The 27,246-nt window shown below is 35.7% G+C and overlaps 1 protein-coding gene across 8 annotated transcripts in view; it reads right to left on the minus strand.

The window, feature by feature from the left end:
* Positions 1-2,162: 2,162 nt before the first annotated feature.
* The window catches only part of LOC117344869 (tripartite motif-containing protein 2-like), a 109,258-nt gene continuing 84,174 nt past the window's right edge, over positions 2,163-27,246 (minus strand). For 7 of the 8 annotated variants that reach the window (XM_033907721.1, XM_033907725.1, XM_033907723.1 and 4 more), the window contains 3 exons: positions 17,488-17,532; positions 8,460-10,497; positions 2,163-7,821 (listed from right to left, as the gene is read on the minus strand). In XM_033907721.1, coding sequence (XP_033763612.1) covers positions 8,465-10,495 — 2,031 coding nt within the window. In that variant the 5' untranslated portion in view covers positions 10,496-10,497; positions 17,488-17,532 and the 3' untranslated portion in view covers positions 2,163-7,821; positions 8,460-8,464. The remainder of the gene's footprint in view (positions 7,822-8,459; positions 10,498-17,487; positions 17,533-27,246) is intronic. The other variant, XM_033907722.1, reaches the window with a different exon arrangement.

A 27,246-nucleotide genomic window follows, 5' to 3' on the forward strand; every position in this document is an offset into this window, starting at 1 on the left:
GGAACGGGGATGCTCACTTTAGACTGTTATCTGTAGCTTTTCCATATAGTAACTGCCGTGCTGAAGTTTGAGTCAAGACTGTTAAGCGTCTGATCATTGTCAACATCAGCCTCATGGCGACCTGAACACTGACGCATTCCAACCGTTAGGCGCTGTTCTGCAGTATCAAAACATCCCTGACAGAGACACAAAATTATCTCCTGCTATATGCGTGTTCGGTCGTCCTATACGACACTTCATCCCTATACCACCTGGTCGGTATATCCCTCACAAAACATGGCTGGAAACTCTAGTTACTCGCGAAGAGGCCTTGCGAAATCGCCACATGCGAGATAGTGAACGTTGGTCGGAACACACCAAACGACTCCCACCTCTGGCAGTAGGAGATCATGTCCGTGTCAAAAATCAAGTTGGTCCTCATCCCCTCAAGTGGGACAAGACTGGAGTTGTTACCGAAGTGCGCCAGTTTGACCAATATGTGATACGCATTGATGGATCAGGCCGTGTTACTTTGCGCACAGGTTAAGAGTCGTAGGGTAGACATATTACGATTTTACAAAACGATACGATAGTGACGTGGCCCTGTGCTTTGCGTAATAGGAAATTCCTTTGGCAATATGTTCCCGTCATTACACCACGAGGTCGCCTGACCATTGACAATGTCATTGTGTCTTTACGATTCGCAATAATTCCTCCTACTACATTTCCCAGATGCCTATGTCAGTGAGGACACTAAACCTCACTGTAAGGACACAAGTCTTCAATTATCCACTCCATTGGCTCCAAGAACCATGCACATTACACAACGTTCATTGCCAACTGTTCACCATCTGAAACCATCTGTTACCCCGGATATCTCCAGTAGACGTCATCAACAAGAGTTTGACCTTCCTGCAATCCCACTGGACAAATCCACCACACTGCCAGCTACTGCTTCACCTACCTCGACACCCCCGCCACAGGCATTTATCTCACCTCCGGCAACAAACCGGATGTCTGGTCTTGTCACAAAGAAGCCAGCTTGGCACTATAATTACGACATGTCCGAGTGACAGTTGCCTTGTTTCTAACTGGAACATTCCTAAGTGCTATATTGTTCAGTACTGTTTAATAGTGATTCAGTGTTTATTTAGTTTATCTTTGGACAATTAGGTGGACACTTCTTCCTGATTTTCATCTTTTAAATCAGCCTTTGTTTACACTAACTCTATTATTTGTATATAGTTTTCTAGTCTTAAACTTTAGCAGGACACAAATATATATTACATGAATCAGTAAAGACAGTGGGTTAGGAATCGGTACCAATTCCCTGTGTTTTTATTTACTCAGGAATTTCACCCAGTCTGCAATTTTAATTAGGATCCATTTACTACTATATTGTTATGATCCCTATTTCTGACATAAGTTTTCCTTTTTTTCTGTTGGTGTTTCATAAACACTTCTGGTGATTAAATAGCAGTATGCCATATGCTTAAATTTCAGTTTAGGATGTTTTCAGTGATTGTCCAAATAAATTTCGAAGTTTTTAATTGTTGATGCCTGGATTACAGCTTCATGCAGACTGTTCCAAGTGTCAATAGTTCTGAAGCCAAACAAGTTTTTTTGAATGTCCAAACTACAAAATTTCTTTTTAAGTTTCTGTGTGACCTCTTGTTCTGAATTCTTTCGTGACTTTATCATCGTGTAATGTACCCGTAATTTTAAATATTTTATAAAAAAACATGTAAAGAACATCTATTTATCACCCAGTATCTTCCATTATAGTCAATTCGTCTAGAATTCCAGACAGAAAATTATGTTTTACTTAAATGTCCACCAACATTCTGGCTAATCTCTGGATTTAAATGTCCATCAACATTCTGGCTAATCTCTGGATTTAAATGTCCATCAACATTCTGGCTAATCTCTGGATTTAAATGTCCACCAACATTCTGGCTAATCTCTGGATTTAAATGTCCACCAACATTCTGGATAATCTCTGGATTTAAATGTCCACCAACATTCTGGATAATCTCTGGATTTAAATGTCCACCAACATTCTGGCTAATCTCTGGATTTAAATGTCCACCAACATTCTCAATCTGGCTAGTCTCTAGACTTAAATGTCCATCAACATCCTGTCAATCATCATAAGTCATATCACCAATAAATAATAACAAGGCTTTTTCAAACTAAGATTTTTTTAATTCAAATTTCAATGAAATCATAAATTACTAGTGTATGTAATGCATCAAATGACGGAAATGACAATACTATACATGAATACATGTTTAAAATGCTGTAAATCCTCTTACACAAAAAGTACATACCTACACAAAGTGTATACCAAAACATTTCTCCAACACAAGTCTTCCTGGCCTGCCAGGCAATACTGTAAACTGTACCTAATATAACTTTTAAATTCATGTTAACTACTCCACTTTCAAACTTTTAGTTGTCAAATCTGTACTTCATGTGTTTTTAGTAAGAGTAACTCCCCTTGAACCACACTTTGTCCAAAGCAAGACCAATATGCTATCTTTTTTTCTCTCCTGCATTTATTGAACTAGAAGATTTGCTAAGCTAGTTCACTCAGTCAAAACCCTGTTTCGAAAGTCTACCAGTATTCTTATCAATTAAAAATTTGATATATTCTGCACCTGTATGACTAATGAAATTCACACATTTGCATGCTTGCTAAAAACGTTCCAGTAAAAAATGAATATTTCTCAATAACTTGCTTGGCAATAACAAGCAGATAAGTTTAGCACTCACTCAGTATACTTCTTCACAGAATTACTTCTCATAAGCTTTCCTAATGCAGATAAGAACAACGTCTTTCTTTGTTTTCCCCACACAATTTTTTTCCACACTTTCACAGAGAAAACAAAATATTGAAAGGAAAATGAGAACCATGAACAGCAAATAAATTTTAACTGCAATTCTAAAGTAATGACACCAATACCTTTGTTAATCTTCACCAGTAGCCATATACTGCACAAGTGTTACTTCAAATCACACACTGGGAAGGGAAACCCTTGGACCCTACTGTTCATGTACCGTAATGTATCTGCAAATAAACCCTGCCCACACATAAGCGACAATCCTTTATTTTTGCAGAATCATCAATTTTAAAACAGTGAGCTGAAAGTGGTTCACAAGCAAGCTCTCTCCAAGCTACGTTACTAAACCTTTACAATAAGGGAGGGGACTTATTTGAGGTTTGGTTTGTTTTGTTTAACGTCCTATTAACAGCCAGGGTCATTTAAGGACGTGGCAGGTTTTGGAGGTGGAGGAAAGCCGGAGTACCCAGAAAAAAAACCACCGGCTTACGGTCAGTACCTGGTGACTGCCCCACGTAGGTTTCGAACTTGCAACCCAGAGGTGGAGGGCTAGAGATAAAGTGTTGAGACACCTTAACCACTCGGCCACCGCAGCCCCTACTTATTTGAGGATATTTAAGACGGTGCTGAATTGTCTACAGTAAACATACCTACATTATCTTACTTGTTGATGCAAATGTAAACATTTTAATATCATGGTTTAGCACTTCAGCATAACATACAGGAACACAGTGATTTCACCTTTAGCAATTCATTTTTTCCCCTTTCGATCTTTCCAATTAAAATGAAAAGCATTAAAAAACCATGATAGGCACCAAAGTATTTATGTATATTAGTATTCAGATTTCAAGTGATACATATTTTGGTTTCAAGTAACTCTAATGCAGCTAATTCTGATATTCTATGATCTTAACATACACATTTATATTTTCAAACTCAAAATCAAAATTTGGTTATCAAAAATTCTTAGCAAAATCAATACGAACGGCAGCCTTTGAGACATTACGATTGTACCTAATAGCTAGATCCTGGAATGAACAATACAAAAATGTTTGTTGATGGCTTTAATAGATGACCACAGTATTGATTGTCTTTGGCATTTGTTCTATACTAGCCCCATAGTGAACTCATAATGACTCGTTAATGATACTCAGTTCAATCTAACAAAGATGCCCAATTTTGCTGGCTTTTTTCAAGTACAATGTAACATTAACTTTTTCTATGAAAATTTTGCAAATTTGGTTGTCAAACATGTCATAACTAAGTATTTGATCTCTGGTAGCATTACTGTTTAGAAAATTTCGACAAATACATTCCATAGTTATTACATATACAAATGTACCAGGCCTGTGGAATTTTTACTAAATTTCAGCATCATGTCTCCTTAAGAAGCTGATACATAACTCACTGTCACACACCTGAATCTAATTCAATCCTGAACCACACAAACATCATAAACTTTGATATGTTGGGAACATAATCAATTTCACTGATGGAAAATTAAGTGCAATTTAAATTAAACATACCTGTTTTAATAATTTTGCACTTAAAAATGATTTTGGTGAATTCTAAAAATGTGCTTCAAGGAAATAACATTGAAAGGCAAACAGTGAGCTGTTAATCCAAAGCCAACAGGATTCCAAAAATAATAAGTTATATACAGTTGTAATTACCTAGAAATTTCTATTTTAAAGTTTCGTTATTTTCTACTACAGTATTTTTTTGAGGACAGAATATACCCTGGGAAAAGGAATACCTTTAATTAAAAAATTATCAAGAAAATTAAAATTTGTTTCTTAATTTCCATTCATCCTTTTTACTTCATATTTTCAAAAACAGAAATTTAATTAAACCATCAAATGAAATAGTTATTTTGTTGTAAGTACTTATTTCAGGATACTGATAGAGTTTCTTATTCTTAAAATTTTGACTATAATCAGGATTCCACTTAACAAAGGTTTATCAAAATGTACACAACAGGAAAATCTTACATTTATTATATATCATATATAACATTCACTTCTGAAATGTAGACACTGACAGTATTAAGATTTCTCCTTCTATGGACTTATTAGCTAAAATATAGCACAAAACAATTTTCTGTCCTTAAAATGTTGTCGCGCTGAATCTCCCACTTTGAACAATCCCTTGGTTGGAGATCTCCCACTTTGAACAATCCCTTGGTTGGAGATCTCCCACTTTAAACAATCCCTTGGTGGGAGATCTCCCACTTTGAACAATCCCTTGGTGGGAGATCTCCCACTTTGAACAATCCATTGGTGGGAGATCTCCCACTTTGAACAAATCCTTGGTGGGAGATCTCCCACTTTGAACAATCCCTTGGTGGGAGATCTCCCACTTCATACAATCCCTTGGTGGGAGATCTCCCACTTTAGCATCTCTAGGAGGTGTCAACCCTGTTAGTCTTTATCTGGTACTTACAATTATCTGAAATGATCGAGCTATAATTTGGAAGAAAAAAAATATCCCTTGAATGGCTGAAATATGATTTATGTCAACAAAGATAATTGATATTCATTAATATTGATGTAGTAGATTGTAGTGTGTACGAGTACTCTTAATAATATTGATACGCTATGCTCTACTGTACTTTAATTGTCAACATCTGGTAAGTATCACTGTTTGTTCAATGTTTTAATTCAATGTTGATGCTAAATGAGAGATGACATGAAAACAAATACCACAGGTAATTCAAGCAGACTAATTCAACATCAACTGTTCCACAATGTTTCAAAAATTGTTTACCAGAAATATCATCAAGCATGAATTTTCATGTAGGTATTATAAACTTTAACATCAGTTTACAAATTAATTTCTTACAAAATTCATCCAATGTCTTAAGAATACGACATCACATGTACAGCTATCATTTTAAAATAGGTCCACTTCCTAAAAGTGTTTTGCAAATGTATGGAAGAAAAAATTTTAAAACGAATTTTGCATTTGAGACTATTTGAAACATGTATGAATTTTAAGTTTTCTGCTTATTGGTTCAAAAACAAATAGTAGCTGATGAAAAAAGATTACAAACAGAAAAAGTAATGATGAATACTTATAAATAACATCATGATGATCAACATGGGCACCAGCAGTTCAAATCTTGCATATGAAATGGGTGTTTTGACTTCAGGCTCATTTATGAACACAACAAATATGTATACATATACAAATGTATGTATAATTGTTTACTTTAGTTAATCTTTTATGGCACAACCTTACAATGAGAGTAAACATGTAACAATACACAACAGCTTCCTCCAACTCCGGGGGTCACGTTCACGTAGGCTCTCTCAAGGTATTGCTAGGCGAGAACGACACCCTTGGACTTTGAAGGTGGATATGGAGTCTACCCAGGAATAGTTGATTGTGCAATGGTTGGTCTGTTTACTGAGTTCTATGACAATGTACTGTATTCTAACACAGATATAGCACTGTGTAAAGTCACACCAAATCACATCAACTTATTTCTCAATAGTACACTACCATCTTTGGTTCCCTTGGTGTGTTATTGCCAATTCTCAAAATTCCCAGAAATGTTCAGGGTTTTCTTTATGAAACATTTTTAGGTCTTGTGGTATATATTATATTGAGAGTCAATCAAAATATTGTCCAAGAAATTATTGCCAATACTGAAAATTCCCTAAAATTTCCTATTGTATACCAAACATCATGATCATTGGCTACTTCTGTTTGTATTATTTGAAAGAAAAACTAAAAATAGTCCAAGAAGTTATTGGCAATTCTCAAAACGCACTGATTTTTCCTATTTTTAACTTAAAGCTTAAATCTTGAATTACTCAAAATGTTTACCTTGTAACTAGACAATTATATTGCTACACACACTTTCTGAGAAGCTGAGCTAAAGCAACGTTTCAGCATTGAAGCTGACAGAAAATTAGCAAATTGTACTGCAATCAATTAGGGACTAAATGTGAATTATAGAGAACAGATTTTTACGTTACACATCTGTAGTTTGGGTTTTTATAACATACATATCAATTTTCCTGATAAATGTAGCAAGAATTTGTAATAAAAGAAAATAAAGGTGACATTATGAGGTGTAAAACAGGGTAATTGCTTCACATACCTGTAGATATGCTGGTTAAGTGATCTTAAAATGACAGTATATGGATATTTAATATTCCTGATGTTTTCTATGGAATGGGCTCAAAGTAATGCATGTAAATTATATACAGTATTTGTATAATAAACTTCGTGTAAATTTGCAAGAAAAATAAAAAAAAATTCCAACTGAAATTGAACTGAATATGAAAAAAAGACATCACTTATTAAAAAAGAGTGTTACTTAATTCTCTCAGCCATTTGAAAAGTGTTTTTTTTCTTAATAAAATATGATTCTGCCTGTCTAGTGATTATTTGAAACTAGATCATTTCTAATAAAAGTGATGTTCACCTGGACAGTTATATTGACAGGAAGATGTTCACTATATCTAAAGTTGTGTATGCAAGTTTGGTGTTCATGCAGGTAAGATGAATGCTGGATTCTGGAATGATGGATTTCAACATCCTTTAGGTCTCAATGTGCTTGGAACCATGAATACAGCATGGTTACCAATGGTAACCAAGATCACACTCTGGTTACCATGGTGAAGGTTGTCACAGGTAACCAGTTATGATATGGTTCACTGTTGTACATACAATGTTCAATCTGGTTGCCAATGGTAAAATTACACCATATTCTAGACCTCCTGGTAACCATAACAGTTTCACTGAGGGTTAAATGGTTACCTAGAGCCACATGGAATTTATCAAGGAACCACAGCTGCAAATCTCTGCTCAGTTGCCAAGGAAACTTTGATTCATTATTACTATTGTTCCAATGACTTTGCTTCAGATCCTTGAATCACTTTCACACTGCATATGAAAATTGCCATGGTAACATCAGACAGAACAGTCCATTCTAGTAAGGAGGGGTACCACCACTTGGCTGTATGACTAGGTTCACTATTATTGCAACCTGGAAAAAGAAAGAAAAAGGATTTAAAAATAACACATTAAAAAAAATTGCAGTCTTTATTGAGGTACACTGTATATGATCTAATAAGATGTATATTTTGAATCCTCACAGAGTGCCCTTAATGGAAATATTTTCAATAAAGTTTTGATACAAAATCAGGATTGGAAAAATAACTTTACATTTTTGCCTCAAAATGGAAAGCCTATTTCGTTTCCCAAGAAATCACTATTTCCGTCTAATTCTATGCGGGCCTGAAATCGTACTCACCACAATCATATTGTCTCCAATACACTACTAAAGATCCCATGTTTATATCTTTTTTTTTTTTTAATTATGCCCCATAAATCACCACTTATTATTCAGCTGGTCTGTATCAGGGTTGGTGTATGTTTTAAAATAAGAATTTTACCAATTTTTAAATCAATTTTTGGCATTTTATATCATTGGACAATATCAACTCAAATAAGCTTCCTCCCTTATTGTAAAATTTAAAGTTTGGGGTTGGTTTATTTTCCAACCGCGTTTATTCTAGTTTTAATTGACCCTGCAAAAATGAGGAAGGGGGCTAATTATTGGACAGGGGCTTATTTGGGGATATATATGGTAATTAATTTTGATGAGACTGAAAAAGCACTCACCTGTATTATTTGTACCTGTACTTCTTCAGACAGTCGTTGCCAAGGTCAACAACATAGACATGATGGTCTGAGGTTGTTGCTAGGCCGCTCGGACGTCGAAGCTTGTCATGGAAACTATCGATACAAAACTGAAGCTTCCCGCTGGAGTTGAGAACCTGAACAAAACTTTTCCCCTTTTCTGTTTTCGTAGCGAGGATGAAGCCCCCTGCATCTACATTGAGTCCACCAAATTGGCCTTTGCTTTGATCAGGAATGACCCTAGAGAACTTTCCATCCTTACTGAACACCTGTACTCTATGGTCAGCGACTAGAATTTCATCACATTTGCCTACAGCAACAGCATACATAAGTTTGAACTGTCCTTCTTTGTCTCCCTTGCCTCCGAAGGTAGTGTTGAGTTTTCCGTTGCCATCAAATATAAAGACCTTGTTGGCACCATTGTCTGCCACTATAAACTCGCCTTTGCTGTTAACGGCAATGTCTATTGGCTCAACAAAATCTGGGTTTGTAAACTTCTTGACTAGTTCTCCATCTTTTGTTACCACGGTGATGTACTTTGTCCGCCAGTTGACCAGAGCGAGGTTTCCGTCTGGTGTTAGAGACAGCCCTGTTCCACTCTGATTTTCCAACCCAAGGGGACCTATATGGCCTACAAAGTCGCCCTTGGGACCAATTACCTTGATGCGACTGTTACCCGTGTCAAGAACATAAATGTTTCCAGCCTTTTCCGTCACAACTCGGACTGGCTGCACAAATTTTTCATCACCTGAACCTCGTGATCCAAATTTCCACACAGGATCTTTATGTTCAGAGACATCTATCACAAAAGGGCTTCCTCTGATTGGACGATTGAAGATGCTGACAAAAACCTTGATCTTGCCGGCTTTTGGTGGCACATATTGCACTTCATAGGTTCCATTCTCATGATCTCGGATCTTTGACTCGACAAGTTCACCCCGATCTGTTCGAACTTCCGATGTCACTGGATCAGCACCACTGGTTCGTGGGTTGCCATGGTAATCAACAGTGGTAACCTTAACTGAAGATTTCAAGTGCGTGATTGCTTCACCGACTTTTCCTGTGCAGAGAGATGGAAATGTGGTACTAACTTTAATTCTGCCGAACTCCGTCAGAGCCTTTGTGATGTCTTTATGAGCATTGTTGTGTTTGCACTCGTACTTGATAAAAGAATTTTCTCTTGGTTCAGACAGTGATGTGGTTGTGTCTAACTTTTCATTTAAGTCACCAATTTTTTTGGTAATGTTCCTAACCTCTACCTGGTATTGAAGCCCATCACATTCAGCTTGAACTTTCTCTTTTTCAGTTTGGATCAAATCTAGTTGTTCTCGGAGAATTTTACGTTTATCCTCACGAACTTTGCGAACTTTTTGTAAACATTCATGTCGCCTTTTATCAACAGAAGCAATGAGATCTTGGAAGGAACGGTTGATAAGTTCTACAGTTTTTTCTACAGAAGACTCGAGATTTTGTACTTCTGAAGAGACATTATCATAAGCATGGTTCAAGTTTTTGATACATAAATGAGCCTTATACAGCAAAATCTCTGACATTCTTTTAATTGCAATTGAGAAAGGTATCACAGTATGTTCGCTTGCTCCTCGTCCATTGTGTTCCCCGCCTGCACACTGTGTACAAAACACAGAATCGCAGGTTTCACAAAACAGCAATTCTTGCTGGGGATGTGAGGAACATTTTGGTATAACGTCACGCCTTTGTTGGGACATAAGGTCCAGAAGCTGGTTGACAATGAAACTTGGTGGAAATGATGTAACTCCTCCTCTTGGAATTCCAATGTGCTCACGACAAATTGGACATCGGAAATAGCCTGTGTCTGTAAGTTGTGCTTCCACGATACGCTGTAGACAGCTTTTACACACTGTGTGGGAACAGGGGAGGAGTTTAGGTGAGCACTCGAGATGGTCGTACACACACAGGCATGTCCCACACGTCAGGAAACTGTCGTTAAAATCTTCATAATTGATGGACACAGTCTCAACTAGAGTAGATGACATCATATCTGAAAAGACAGGAAAGGAATAGCAAACATTAGTAATGACATAAATCACAAATTTGTTAAGATTTTGATGTAGTTAGGAGATATTGAGCAGCTGTCTAGAATAAGAGAAGCAGGATATGGGTTTAAAATAAAGCTGTGTCCAGGTTGTATCCTGTAACAGGGTAAAGGTGTGTTCAGGTGTATCCTGTATAACAGCTAGGGTAAAGGTGTTTCTTGTAACGGGGCAAAAGTGTATACTGTAACTGGATGTCATCTCCATAATGATAATTAACAAACCAAGTGATGAAATTACCATCACTCACCAATTGTGAAATTAATAGCCAAGAATGGTAAATTATTCCCTTGGTGGTGGTAAAACGGTAAAATGTAGGTCAGAGTGAATATCAAGGTTTGACTCCCCCTAGAACACTCACCTTTCACCAAGACTACCAAGGTTTGACCCCCCCCCCCCCCCCCAGAACACTCACCTTTCACCAAGACTACCAAGGTTTGACCCCCCCCCCCCCCCCCCCCCCCTAGAACACTCACCTTTCACCAAGACTGCCAAGGTTTGACCCCCCCCCCCCCCCCTAGAACACTCACCTTTCCCAAAGACTACCAAGGTTTGACCCCCCCCCCCCCCCCATAGAACACTCACCTTTCACCAAGACTACCAAGGTTTGACCCCCCCCCCCCCCCCATAGAACACTCACCTTTCACCAAGACTACCAAGGTTTGACCCCCCCCCCCCCCCCCCCCCCCATAGAACACTCACCTTTCACAAAGACTACCAAGGTTTGACCCCCCCCCCCATAGAACACTCACCTTTCACCAAGACTACCAAGGTTTGACCCCCCCCCAACACTCACACTAGAACACTCACCTTTTACCAAGACTACAAATGTTTGACTCCCCCACAGAACACTTGTGTTTAACCAAGACTACTAAAGTTTGACCCCTGATGGACTCAAACAGATATGGGTTGCCTTTTCATCAGCAAATCAATCACATACTACAATCACACTTTTTCACACAAGATAAAACTACAGATCACATATAATAGAACATCCAACTGATGGCAAAAATAGCATAGACTTAATATAGATCTATATAAAAACCTCTCAAAACCTTTTTTCTTATTGATTATCAACTTTATACCATCCTGCAAAAAGAGTGCCAAGTCTCTGTCAAAGAGAGGACGGTTAGGGTGAGTCATGTACATGTATTCGGCTATAGCGAGACTGCTACACATCTTTGTACACACACACATATATATATATATCTACACAATCAATACTGTATACAAGAAACAATGTAATCCCACTTCTCCTGTATACAACTTCTTACTGATTAAACCATGTCTGTATTTTATTCAGAAAATCACCATATCTTCCCAAACAACAAAATAGCACTTAAAACAAGATTACATCTAGATCTACAGAAACAGAAATAAGATTTCAATCATGAGGTTTATGAAAATATATGGAAATGAAAAAGAAAAACAATTGGAAATTGCCTGGTTTACAGGTAATAAAACGATGTTACAGAATGTAATAAAGGTGTAATTGAAAAATAGAGAATTACTAATTTGTCACCCGTGAAAATGCATCCATTTAAGTTAATTAAGTACCTAGGTTGATCCGACCTCTACCCAATAGAACATTTATGGGACAAGTTGGGCAGAAGGATAAGACTTAGGCCGAAACCCTTCCATCAATGTCACTCAGTTGACATTGACATTGGAGTTGGATGAGGAATGGAACCAAAAACCATAGAGGAGGGTCGATACCCAGTTAAATTCAATACACAAAGAGTCCGTTCAACCAGGACAGCTCATTGGGGCATACATGATATCAATGGGCCGTGAATGGCTACTCATTTTGCAAGGGGTACCCTTGGATCAACCAGAAAATTAACTAGGGTACTAGATGTAGACATGGATGAAATTTCCACAGACTACAGAGTGGTTCCTTATCTTTCAATTACACCAATATTACATTCTATAACATCTTTTTATTTCCCATAGTAAACCGGGTGATTTCTTGTTGTGTTTTGTTTTTCTTTCAATATACTTATAAATGTAGTGTCCAATTATACAGCTATACATACTAGTGACCTTTAACATATCATCACCAATAACATATTGTAATGAGAAATGGTTCATTTAGCTCATTTCCTTGGAGTGCCATATTTATCCTATAAAAATCCCAGGTGGCCATCCGTCAACATTTAGCTTATTGCTAGCTATATAGATAACATTTCTATGTAATGTGTCATTGGTAATGTGTTATTTAGTATTTCTGTGTGTGACATCAGTACTATCTAATATCAAGTATGCCTGTTTGTGACCTTGGTTTGTGACCTTGGTAATATCTATTATTTAAGCATGCCTGTTTGTGACCTTGGTAATATCTATTATTTAAGCATGCCTGTTTGTGACCTTGGTTTGTGACCTTGGTACTATCTATTATTTAAGCATGCCTGTTTGTGACCTTGGTTTGTGACCTTGGTAATATCTATTATTTAAGCATGCCTGTTTGTGACCTTGGTTTGTGACCTTGGTAATATCTATTATTTAAGCATGCCTGTTTGTGACCTCAGTATCGTCTACTTGGTGTAATTAACTAGAACTCCTCTCATTACAGAACCTACAACATGATAAACATCACCCATCATGTAAAAAAACAGCCATTATGAGTTGGCAGCATGCTACCATGAGCCAAGTAATTAATTACTTTTTACAATAAAGTGAAGGGAAATACCAGGACTGCAGTCATAGTAAGAATTCTAGATTAAAACAATCTACAATATCTACTAAAGAAATACCCCATTTCACTGGATTTCACTGGTTTTTTCATTTTATCCCACAAGAAATAACATAAGATGGTTGTCAGCATGCCTAGTTCTTAAAGAACAAGGCATCGCATGTGATACAAATCCCCTCGCATGCCAGGTTTATACCCAACAAAATATCCTGCAATAATTTAAAGCCCTGAGGCCTTAACTTGTTCAAGGTACATGTGTTCTTGTACTTGACAAATAGATGAAGTTGGATTGAAATCCATTAAATAATGAAGTCACTAGAGCGCTGACAAAGATTTTCTATAAATAGTAATGATAGCCTCATCCTTGACCTTGCCACCATGAAATGCGAATCCGGTCAAAGTAATTTCATAACTGACCGATATATGAAGTTTAATTAAAATGCATTAAACAATGAAGTCGCTCTAGTGCTGACAAACATAAGGTGAACATACCAACATACATGTACGTATGTAGGAAAGGATCAATATATGCCCTCCCAGTTCCATCACTAGGTCATAATGAAAACAAATCAGCAAGCCCAGGGTTATCTGGAGGCTGGGTCTCATTGTAGAAGCTGGTGGCTACAGTGATCTTAACATGGGGGAAAGGGGGGAGATTCCAGGAAAATATGGCCATCAGTTATGACCTAGATTCAAAATCTTGAAAAGCTTCTTCTATTTTCAGAATCAGTAACCTTGATCTCATGCCTGAAAAACAATACGGGTCATCCTTCCATGATGATCAATCTTATTATTGGAACATTTATGTGTGAAGAAGCCAGCGATTAGAATGTGATGCCTGACCTAGATCAAAAATCTTTGAATGCTGGGCCCTAATTTGACACTGTTAATTGCTAATAATGTTGGATGAAATGAATTTCTGCATTAATTTGATAGGCTCCATTACTTTCACTGCCAAAATCAATTACCACCAGCATGTCACAAACTTAGCAAAAAGTCGCACACAGTTTTTTATCATCACAAATTCATATACATGTATTTGTATAGTGATACAGGCATTCAGCTACTGTGATTTGGATTGATGCACATGTAAGGACTTGTATAAATTTCCACAGTCAAGTATGACACTCTTATATTCCGAATGCTTTTTAGTCCAAAGGCCCAATAGTCTGCAATTCTGATAGTCCAAAGGCCCAACAGTCCAAAGGCCAGATAGTCCAAAGGCCCAACAGTCCAAAGGCCTGATAGTCCAATGGCCCAACAGTCCAAAGGCCAGATAGTCCAATGGCCCAACAGTCCAAAGGCCAGATAGTCCAATGGCCCAACAGTCCAAAGGCCTGATAGTCCAATGGCCCAACAGTCCAAAGGCCTGATAGTCCAATGGCCCAACAGTCCAAAGGCCAGATAGTCCAATGGCCCAACAGTCCAAAGGCCAGATAGTCCAATGGCCCAACAGTCCAAAGGCCTGATAGTCCAATGGCCCAACAGTCCAAAGGCCTGATAGTCCAATGGCCCAACAGTCCAAAGGCCTGATAGTCCAATGGCCCAACAGTCCAAAGGCCTGATAGTCCAATGGCCCAACAGTCCAAAGGCCTGATAGTCCAATGGCCCAACAGTCCAAAGGCCTGATAGTCCAATGGCCCAACAGTCCAAAGGCCTGATAGTCCAATGGCCCAACAGTCCAAAGGCCTGATAGTCCAATGGCCCAACAGTCCAAAGGCCTGATAGTCCAATGGCCCAACAGTCCAAAGGCCTGATAGTCCAATGGCCCAACAGTCCAAAGGCCAGATAGTCCAATGGCCCAACAGTCCAAAGGCCAGATAGTCCAATGGCCCAACAGTCCAAAGGCCTGATAGTCCAATGGCCCAACAGTCCAAAGGCCTGATAGTCCAATGGCCCAACAGTCCAAAGGCCAGATAGTCCAATGGCCCAACAGTCCAAAGGCCTGATAGTCTGAAGGCCCAACAGTCCAATGGCCCCAAAAATAGCATGCCTTAGTAATATTATTAAATAGTTTTACATCAGCATTAGGACTTTTTTCCTTCTAATTTCCTTTTATATATATAATAGATAATAAATTGTTTTTATCCTTATAAGGACGAATTATAAAAGTAAAATAAAAAAACAACTCTCCGTTAGCGCTTTCATCGCGTCATGGCGACTCTTCAGAATGATATATATTCTGTTATACTTGTGATACACATGTTATACCCAATGGGAGACCATTCATACATGTATGTATATAACCAATCATTCATGTTACAACATTATACCTATTTTTGGACTATCGGACCTTCAGACAATTGGGCCTAAATTGGACTAATGGGCCTTTGGACTATAGGACATTTCGAATATAAGGCGGTCGCACAGTCCAGATATGCATTATATATCTCTAATATATATGGGTCACACTTTGAGAATTCATGTCAATCCCTGTAAAACATTGCTTGAAAATCACTTAACATTAGCAACCAGTGGGTTTGATTTTTCTATCAAATTCAAACTTGAGGATGTCTGTAGAATAAATGATGTTTGTAGCATTATCTTTCTTAAGAAAAAAAATTAATATCAAGCAAAATACTTTGATATTTAGATATACAACCAGTACTGGTCCAGAATTCTACACAGAAATATCAGACATTCTACTGATAGTATCAGCTTATAGATAGTTAGTGATTTATAAAGTTTGATACAAAAAATAAAAGACAATGAAATATTTGACAATAGAATGTACAAGATCCCAAATCATTCTAAATCTACCACTACATTAAAAGTTACATTAATGTTGATAATAAAAACAAACACAATGAGTTATAATCATCCATTTCTACTTACCAAAACACAGATGAACAAAATTCTCTACGATTCAAATGTACACATCTATTTCAAACCAAACAAACTAGCCATTTCTACTGAAACATGCAGTTTTAGTATAGATTCTCTAGCATTCAAACACACTATATATATAATCCAGTATATCCGTGCATTTACCATGAGATCTACCAACATTTATTAAATCACTACAAAACCACACAATTAAAATATTAATTATAACACTCAAACAATTACTACAAACAACATGCCAAAACTTTTATCCTGAACTCGAAATGAGATACAATTCTAACATGCTCTATTGGTTAATCTTAAAATCAAACTCATGCATTAACTTGTGTTTTATCAATTAACTTCCAAACACAGCAGATTCTAAAGAGCTCAGTTGCACAATCACCCATTACATGTAAAATTTATATTTATTAGTCAAAAATATTGTTTTCAATTTGAAATTGTTTTATGACAAATTGCATTCAGGAATTTCGAGATTTTCAATTTTAATAAGACTATTCAGTACCCAACATTTATTTTATGTATAATTTATAACATTATATTAATATTTAAAAAGAAATGTATTAACTTGAATTAATTATTTTTATAAGCTAAGCAGATTAGTCAACTGTCACCCACTTAAATAAAGTCTCTGTTTTTCATTGGGCAGCTGCCTTTCAGTGTTTGTAGACATGTGACTATTTTTTTGACATGTGACTATTTTTTGGACATGTGACTATTTACTTGATATCAACCATATTATGCATGGGAGGGTCAAATGGAAGCAACTTATCAATCATCCTCGATTTGTTGATCTAAATATATGTCAATTTGTTATATCTCCAAACTCATGTGTTACCTGAAATTGCCAGATTCCGATTGGAAGTACAATGTACCTCTTTGATTTTGATATGGAAGAATATAGGAAACTCTTGTCCTAGTATACAGAGTTATTGCCCTTTTTTTTAATACAATGTCTGTTTTTATGGGTTTATCTCATATTCCATCCATTTAGCATTGCCCGATTTTATATGGTAGTACCTCTTGGGTAGAAATGTTGTCTAGTAAAACAGAGTCTGTGTTCTGCTACACAGAGTTATTGCCCTTTGTTAAAAGTGTGTCAATTTCTCCGGATATGGAAAATTTAATGTGTCATCTAAAATTGTGAAATTTTCATGTTAGTACCTCTTGGGTTGAAGGAGTGTCTTGTAGTGAACTCAGGTCTAAATGTACTCTATTATATGTAGAGTTATTGCCCTTGATTTTAAAAAAGATATGGGATTAAGAATGGCTAAAGAAAACTAAAACAAATCATAAAATCATGGTAAATTTTCATGAATGATGGTGCAACAGGATCCCTGAAATTCCACGCTACATTGTGAATTGGTTCTAGCCACACACAAACGAGTTTTGAGTTACTTACACAGAGTACAAGGTGAGACAAAGCACCTCCAGCTATATGAAGTTTCTGTAAACAGAGCAGATCACTGATTGGGGTATTGATCGGGACAGCCTGTTACACAGCGATCTGTGTGGCTGTGATTACTTGACAAATCAACTATAATCAACCTATAAAACTACTATGTAACATATGTCTATCAAACAGTGGTGAAATATGATCGTTTACGCGCTCGATGAATATTGAGTGATGTCACATGTATATATGTTGTTACATGCTTACTGTCTACTCATGTCATATGTTTAGAGACTTGTTTTGCTAAAAGTACAGACAAATACAGAATAGATTAATTTAAAAACTGGTTAGTATTATAGTCTTACAATTAATTACTAATTAAAACAGAATGTTACACTATTGGCTGGTTTCCTATGATGTACAGCTGTCTGAATATAGGTTTGTCTACTATATGTCTGTTGCAGAAATTATGTGAAGATCAAATTACCTATTGAATGAAAACATGCACTTAATGATACCTTTTGGCCAGAAGAGTCGTACTTAAATGAGAATTATGAGGACATCTGCTTCCAGCATGAGTTAATATCTACCTGAACTAGTTCATCTGGTACAAATAAGTGAGTCATACATGTATATATGTTTCACTTAAGAACTTCGCAGTGCCACCATACTGAAATGTCATTCAAACCTAACTTTACAGTGCCACTATACTGAAATGTCATTCAAACATCACAATACAGTGCCACTATACTGAAAGGCTACCCAACATCACTTCACAGTTCCACCATAACGAAATGTCACCAAAACATCACTTTACAGTGCCATCATACTGAAATGCCACAGAAACATCTCACACTCGTTGTCATATGACATGTGTTGATGACAACATCAACATTGTTATAATTGACTATAAACAAGACAATTCTTATTTCAATTGACCAGTGTATGACAAGCTAGGATAACATTACTGACCAGGATCAACATATTTGTGTTCTGTGTTGAACTAAAGTGACCACATATATGATTTTATTGGTATTCTGCACGAGACTGAATCATCAGGTTTTATATACACTGACATGAATAAGTATAATGATTTCTATACATCCCCAGCCACCCACATCGGGAAATCATATCAAACACAGAGGTATACATCTGAGATTAAGTCAATATAGAGCAAGTTATAATAACTCCTCATGAGCGATACATTTCTAATACGTTGTAAGGTGCAGTGTATGAATTGTGTATGATATATCTCTGTTTGTAACTTGTTGCATGAACCCTGGTTAGTGTTCAAAGGTATATGAACGCTGGTTAGTGTTTACAGATATATGAACCCTAGTTAGTGTTTACAGATATATGAACCCTGGTGAGTGTTTACAGATATATGAACCCTAGTTAGTGTTTACAGATGTATGAACCCTGGTCAGTGTTTACAGATGTATGAATCCTGGTCAGTGTTTACAGATATATGAACCCTGGTCAGTGTTTACAGATATATGAACCCTGGTTAGTGTTTACTGATGTATGAACCCTAGTTAGTGTTTACAGATGTATGAACCAGCTAGTACTGTTCATAGATGTAAGATCCCAGATACTATCTCTGGTATATAGGAAATGTCTCTGTAGATTACTGACAGATCCATGAATACAAACTCTCACAGAGACAGGAAGCAATGTTTTCCCTCAGATGACCAAAGATTTTTTTTTTTATAGCAGCCAAACATGTGGCCACTTGTACACCAATGGTTTTATGACAAGCAATCATTGTACGAAGAATTCACGGCCAAAGACAAATGGACACAAGTCTGGCTGTCGTGTATCTGATCATAATGCACCGAAAGATAAAAGCATCCAAACAACACTGAAAAAGTTACGACATATCTTTTCTACCAGTATTTATAGCCTTGTATTATCATTGTGTTTGTAATTAATTACCATGACAACGACAAGATAATCATCATAAAGAGCTGTCAAACCAACAGACGTACTACAAAAACATTTCTCCGTGCTCTACAGACCCGATGTCAAAACAGTCCTTAAAATGTTTTATACCGCAATCATTACATAGAGAAGTTACAATCTTCATCAACCATAACATAGAGAAGTTACAATCTTCATCAACAATTCAACCATAACATAGAGAAGTTACAATCTTCATCAACAATTCAACCATAACATAGAGAAGTTACGATCTTCATCAACAATTCAACCATAACATACAGAAGTTACGATCTTCACCAACAATTCAACCATAACATAGAGAAGTTACGATCTTCATCAACCATAACATAGAGAAGTTACGATCTTCATCAACCATAACAAAGAATTTACGATCTTCATCAACCATAACAGAGAGAAGTTACAATCTTCATCAACCATTCAACCATAACATACAGAAGTTACAATCTTCACCAACAATTCAACCATAACATAAATAAGTTACGATCTTCATCAACAATTCAACCATAACATAGAGAAGTTACAATCTTCACCAACAATTCAACCATAACATAAAGAAGTTACGATCTTCATCAACAATTCAACCATAACATAGAGAAGTTACAATCTTCATCAACCATTCAACCATAACATAGAGAAGTTACGATCTTCATCAACCATAACATAGAGAAGTTACAATCTTCATCAACCATAACATAGAGAAGTTATGATCTTCATCAACCATAACAGAGAGAAGTTACAATCTTCATCAACCATTCAACCATAACATAGTGAAGTTACGATCTTCATCAACAATTCAACCATAACATAGAGAAGTTACAATCTTCATCAACCATTCAACCATAACATAGTGAAGTTACGATCTTCATCAACCATAACATAGAGAAGTTACGATCTTCATCAACCATTCAACCATAACATAGAGAAGTAATGATCTTCATCAACAATTCAACCATAACATAAAGAAGTTACGATCTTCATCAACAATTCAACCATAACATAGAGAAGTTACAATCTTCATCAACCATTCAACCATAACATAGAGAAGTTACGATCTTCATCAACCATAACATAGAGAAGTTACAATCCTCATCAACCATAACATAGAGAAGTTACGATCTTCATCAACCATAACAGAGAGAAGTTACAATCTTCATCAACCATTCAACCATAACATAGTGAAGTTACGATCTTCATCAACCATAACATAGAGAAGTTACGATCTTCATCAACAATTCATGCATAAAATAGAGAAGTTACGATCTTCATCAACCATTCAACAATATCATAGAGAAGTTACAATCTTCATCAACCATAACATAGAGAAGTTACGATCTTCATCAACCATAACAGAGAGAAGTTACAATCTTCATCAACCATTCAACCATAACATAGTGAAGTTACGATCTTCATCAACCATAACATAGAGAAGTTACGATCTTCATCAACAATTCATGCATAAAATATAGAAGTTACGATCTTCATCAACCATTCAACCATAACATAGAGAGGTAATGATCTTCATCAACAATTCAACCATAAAATAAAGAAGTTACGATCTTCATCAACAATTCAACCATAACATAGAGAAGTTACAATCTTCATCAACCATTCAACCATAACATAGAGAAGTTACGATCTTCATCAACCATAACATAGAGAAGTTACAATCTTCATCAACCATAACATAGAGAAGTTACGATCTTCATCAACCATAACAGAGAGAAGTTACAATCTTCATCAACCATTCAACCATAACATAGTGAAGTTACGATCTTCATCAACCATTCAACCATAACATAGAGAAGTTATGATCTACATCAACAATTCAACCATAACATAGAGAAGTTACGATCTTCATCAACCATTCAACCATAACATAAAGAATTTAAGATCTTCATCAACAATTCAACCATAACATAGAGAAGTTACAATCTTCATCAACAATTCAACCATAACATAGCGAAGTTACGATCTTCATCAACAATTCATGCATAACATAGAGAAGTTACAATCTTCATCAACAATTCAACCATAACATAGAGAAGTTATGATCTTCATCATCAATTCAACCATAACATAGCGAAGTTACGATTTTCATCAACAATTCATGCATAAAATAGAGAAGTTACAATCTCCATCAACAATTCAACCACAACATAAAGAAGTTACGATCTTCATCAACAATTCAACCATAACATAGAGAAGTTACGATCTTCATCATCAATTCAACCATAACATAGAGAAGTTACGATCTTCATCAACAATTCAATCTATTGATTAAGGATTTTTATAACCACGCTCTTTCTGAAATCACATGTTTAAATCAATTTAAATGCTCAGGTAGGTAAGCAACGGGGCCCCACTATATGCCTGACAATATATCTCCAAGCCTTGGAATATGGGAAGTAATATATATATATAATCACATGACATTTCAGAAAGTTGGGCCTTCTATTAATGTCATTGTATGATATACTTTTGAGTATAATTCTGGTAATAGTTTTCAAAATAATCAAATGAAATCATATACGATCATGGATGAAAGAGTCAAAATCTAAGTACTGAATTCATAATTGATACTGAAAACTTTCATCCATGTAGGATACAATTTATTCAACTAAGGTGGCAATCAAGTCACACAAAGGGCAATAACTCTTTAAACAGAGCTGTTGGAGAACAGCATAGCTCGTCTCACAAATATTTATCAATAAATAATCATAATATATTAATTGGTATGGTTTCGCAAATTGCATTAATAATATTTATATTGTTTACCTGATCAGATTGTGTTTTGTGAATTCATGCTATTTTCAAAACCATACCTTTTATATACATATGTAAATTATTTATTGACAAACATTCGGGAGACAAGCTATGCTGTTTAGATTGAATGAATATATTAAATACAAATGTAATTGCTTTTGGACCCATTTCTCCCAATTTTTTGATAAAATATTATCCTAATGAGAATTGTCTCCCTTGAAAAATGTGGACCGGTATAAATTGTCTAATGTGAGCATTTTCACATTGTTTTTTTTTTTTTCAGTTTCACTTCAAGAAGGGATAGTGTAACTGCAGAGGGACTCTTTTACCAAATATCAGCACCCTAGTACAATCACAAAGTGATGTGTAAATAGCTTTCAACACTTGCACAAAAATTTAAAAAATCTGTTTTTTTCCCGAAAAATCTTTTATTTTAACTCCAGCAGGGGATAGTTTAACCCCCACAGGAACCATATTACCATAAATTACTATGCCTTTCTACACTTGCACCAAAAACTTAACATTTGAAAAACCAACGCCGACGCAGGAGTGACAACATAAGCTCTCACTCTTCTTCGAAGAGACGAGCTAAAAATGTGGCACAGTTCTTTCCAAACACCTTAACACCTATAAAAGATGATGGATTATAGGCGAATCTGATCTGTAGTAAAGGACTAGACAATCGCTATTTGAGGTCAGTCCAGTAATTCCATCCATCATGTCTTTTGCATCTAAATCAAATATACTTAAATTAAGGTAATGGTATACTGGACTTTGATTAACCGGGTACCAATCTTCCATTACAGATACAGTAAGAATGTTTTCTTCCAAGGTAACAAAACATGAAACTGATCTTGAAAATAAAGATTTGTGACATATTACACGGTACTAGTTTTGTGCGATACCCGAGTAGAATGATCTTTAAGATAAAGATTTGTGACATTACGCATCTTTGAAAATCTTTAAAATATTACGCAGTACTGGTTTTGTGGGATACCCGAGTAGTGATCTTTAAAAATCTTTAAGATATTACGCAGTACTGGTTTTGTGTGATACAACACAAATACTTAAACACCACAATACAAAACATGCTATCACCTACATTGTGGTGTCTCTATATCTTCTGCAGATGTCGACATCTTGTTAAGAAAATGCTGATATTTCTTCAAACACAGCAACCAATGAAAACGCTGCACTGTTGAACACTGTAGCCACAATAGAATTACGTAATAAACAGGCTCGATGAAATAAAAACCAATATCCTTTCCACATCAGATTCGGGCAACGGTAAATTCTACTGGACGGTCGATCAGTTCATTAGATGGATAGTTCTGAGGGTGTTGTCTCCGTCTGCCAGACCAACCGAGTGCGTTTGAGTATTGAATATTTTCATTCATGACATCCGCTTTACAACAAACGGTTAGGAATGGGTCTACATCCTAGCCTGGATCAATTCTAGACAAATACAATCCAATTATTGTACCAGTTGACGTTTGACTGTAGGTATCTACTGAAGAATAGGTATAACTTTAGACGGTCAACATAACTTACTGGTATGAGTCAACATTTGACTGTAAACATTTGTCTGTAAAAATCCACTTATTTGCACGAGTCAACATTCGACTGTCAACATTAACTTATCTGTAACGGTCATTACATTCGACTGTCAACATCAACTTATTTGTAGGAGTCACCATTTCACTGTAAACATCATATCTGTATCATAAGTCAATGTTTACCTTTGCCCACAAACAATATCACTGTATATATAGTAAATAATAAGTCCTATGATTTTTATTTTTCATCAGGTAGAACGCCATATCATCAATCGGGCAATATAATATCCAGTCCATGGTAGTTTTTATAAGGATAAATACAATCTTTTCCCAAACTTACAGTCTGGCAAATCACAACATAAATGCTATCCTAGCTCTTAAACAGCTGAAATGAACACGACAAGTATTCCATCTTACACAGATATAAGTGACATTTCATTGGACATAGCCAACTATTGGTGATCTTTCCTATAATGAAGATATTTCCGCATTCCATTTCAAATTTGGTCAATAATTGTGTACCCGTTAAGCTCCTGAACCAGAAATCCAATATGAAAAAATAATATTTACAGCAGTCTCAGCATAAAATCTCCTGAAGTAGACATTTACCTATCAAAGCCCACTGTGGGTGGACATGTGATCTGTGTGGTCAGTTCCTGTTGTTGTCGCTATCCACCATTGGTGTTCGAAGCTTTTGTACGGAACGACACCAAAAATATTTATGTGTTAGCAAATATAGCTTAACACTCGCAATTATGTATTAACGTCAGTGTGTTAGTATTACAATGCAGTTCCTTGAATAACGCCTACACTCACCACAGCCATATTGCTGCACAAAGTCCTATGGCATCTTGTACTGCTGTTGTTAGTTACAGAAAAATCAATAAACACATATGGAACAGTATAACCAAGAGAAACAAAAAAAAAATTTTTGGCATGTCATGGATTTCTGACTTTGACATAATCAATTTCACAAATATAATTACGAACTCATTTATAGAATAAACCTCTCATGATTTATTACATATGTCTATACCAGTATTTCATCATCTGAAAGGACGGCACTAAAATTGAGACCGCATCCATAACGACGATTAGCAAACTACACAATATATCCCCAACATCAATTATTGATAATGTTTGAACAAGATTAATTCTATTCCAAACTTCCATTTACTACTAGCTAGTGTGTTTATTGAGTTAATGTCTAAAAATCAATTGACTATTAACATGGCAATCAGAAATGATGGCCACAAAATTATATATATTCACTATTAAACAATTACTGTACTTGTTCTACGTATGAATATAAACTATTCATTCCATCAGCCAATTCAGATATATGAGATGATTGGATATATGTAAGTGATTTATTAATGTTCATTACTGCTGATAGAAGCAATATCTCAAAGAATTAGCCTAGTCTGTAAAAATGTTGGTCAGGAGTGATTCGTAAATAAGCCCAGCCCTCATATTTACGCACATCCAAAAGAGACTTTTCTGAAATAAGCCCAGCCCCAATATTTACACCCACCCAAAAGAGACTCAAGAGCTTGACTTTTGAAAGCACAGTCCCCATGTTAAAGTGACTTTTCTGAAATAAGCCCTGTCCCCATGTTAACTCCCACACTAAAAAAACTTTTCTGAAAACCCAGTCCCCAAATTTACTCCCATTTAAAAGAGGTTAGTTCCCCTTAAAACCGGTAAAACATTGAAAAAGTCATGTCAAGATAACTATAACAAAACCAGACATATTGAATGCATGGACAATATTTGTCAATATCAAATACAGTTATACGATATTACTGCCATCTGGTGAAATTCCCATGACACTCGGCATATGTTGCTGATAAAACAACTGTGCAGCAGACATCTCCATGTGTATTGATCATTTACATTGTGTTGTTGTCAGACATTTTTTTTTTCTAAATCGTTTCAGTTTTGGTCTTTTTTATTTTCTTTTTTTTAACTTGCTAATGTGTTTGTACCATTCATGTGATTAGTAAATTACTTATTAATGTTGAAATACATTTAATATCCAGTAAAATAGCATAATGTTTTCTATTTATTACATTTTTAAACATCAATATGATATCGCAACAATGCGTTGAGGATAAAATTATTCTACTTGGTCGGAGATCATTTCAAACTTTTTGTATGTAAGTTTGTATATGAATACTGACACATAAGAAATAAAAATTTGTGTGTGGATATGATCTATTAATGTAAAGAATATAGTATAGAGTAGTCTCCCTTGTATAAAGAAAATAAAGATTTAATAAAAATAAGTTTTTCAGAGTTACTTCCCTTGGCAATGTAGTAAGCTTTCATTCTGATGCCCTGCATTTACAATTATTAAAGAAGAATACATATACACTGGCAAAAAATACGATCAACAAAGGATACATGTTGTACTTGACTTCTAAAAAAACTGTTTTTCTCCGTTGTCTTCCCTTTTTATTTCTTCAAAATAATACTAAAATTTGAAAAAGAATATTAATTCTGTATATTTCAAGACAATTATACTATCAATCAGCTACTGAGCTATGGTTTTTAGTCATATATAGATATAATGATGATATAAACAAGAAGACATTTTTTATGGTGAGGGGGCATTTATTTTATGGAGCTAATTATTATTGATCATGAGGAGGAAAATTAATTACAAGTATTAATATTGGAGTTAAGACCCTGGCCCCCATAAAATGAGGGAGATAATTTCTGCCCTAACAATAGAGGATGTTGCTCTGTAATAAAACAGAACCCCTATGTTAATAAATATAACTAGTTTTACAGCTAGCCTAACTTTATGGCCTAATTTTACACACCATTTTCACACCATGGCTCTTGCCACTGTGATTAGGAGAGTGACACTAATTAGCAGTTATGCAAATGATCAATTGTGATAATCGGTAATGGAAATTAAGTCCAAAAAATTCTAACAATTTCTTAAACACATGATGATTGTAAAGCTTTGCAATTCTACATGAAGGCTGCAACACCTTCTCAGGAAATCGCGAAATATCGCCAATGATGGGGACTTTCATGGAATCACTTTAAAAGCTAACAGGGCTCAATAAATAACTACATTGTATCATGAATAAAATATTACACACATTTTCTGTAAATCCCTTCAGACCTAAGGCTGTATGCATGCACTGCATTTCATCAAAAGACAACATCTCAGGGTTAAGGTCTTCAAGGTCATTAAACTGGACTCAGAAATGTTTAGTCTTACTGTAAATTATCAAAATGTGAAAGATACATTTTGTCCTGAAATGTTATTTTAATTCTGTACAATTTTACAGCTAAATCAGAAAATTAACCAGAAAGTATCTAACTTGATCTACACCAGGTAACATTTAATACAAGTGTGAAAATGTTTTGGCAGAAATATCTACAAATCTTTGATTGAAGGTACATCTTAAAATGTTCACTACAGTATATCTATATATACATAATACAATTACATTTCAGGCCCACTTCT

This window comes from Pecten maximus, chromosome 16 (genome assembly GCF_902652985.1).
Source record: "Pecten maximus chromosome 16, xPecMax1.1, whole genome shotgun sequence".
In the NCBI taxonomy this organism is placed as follows: domain Eukaryota; kingdom Metazoa; phylum Mollusca; class Bivalvia; order Pectinida; family Pectinidae; genus Pecten; species Pecten maximus.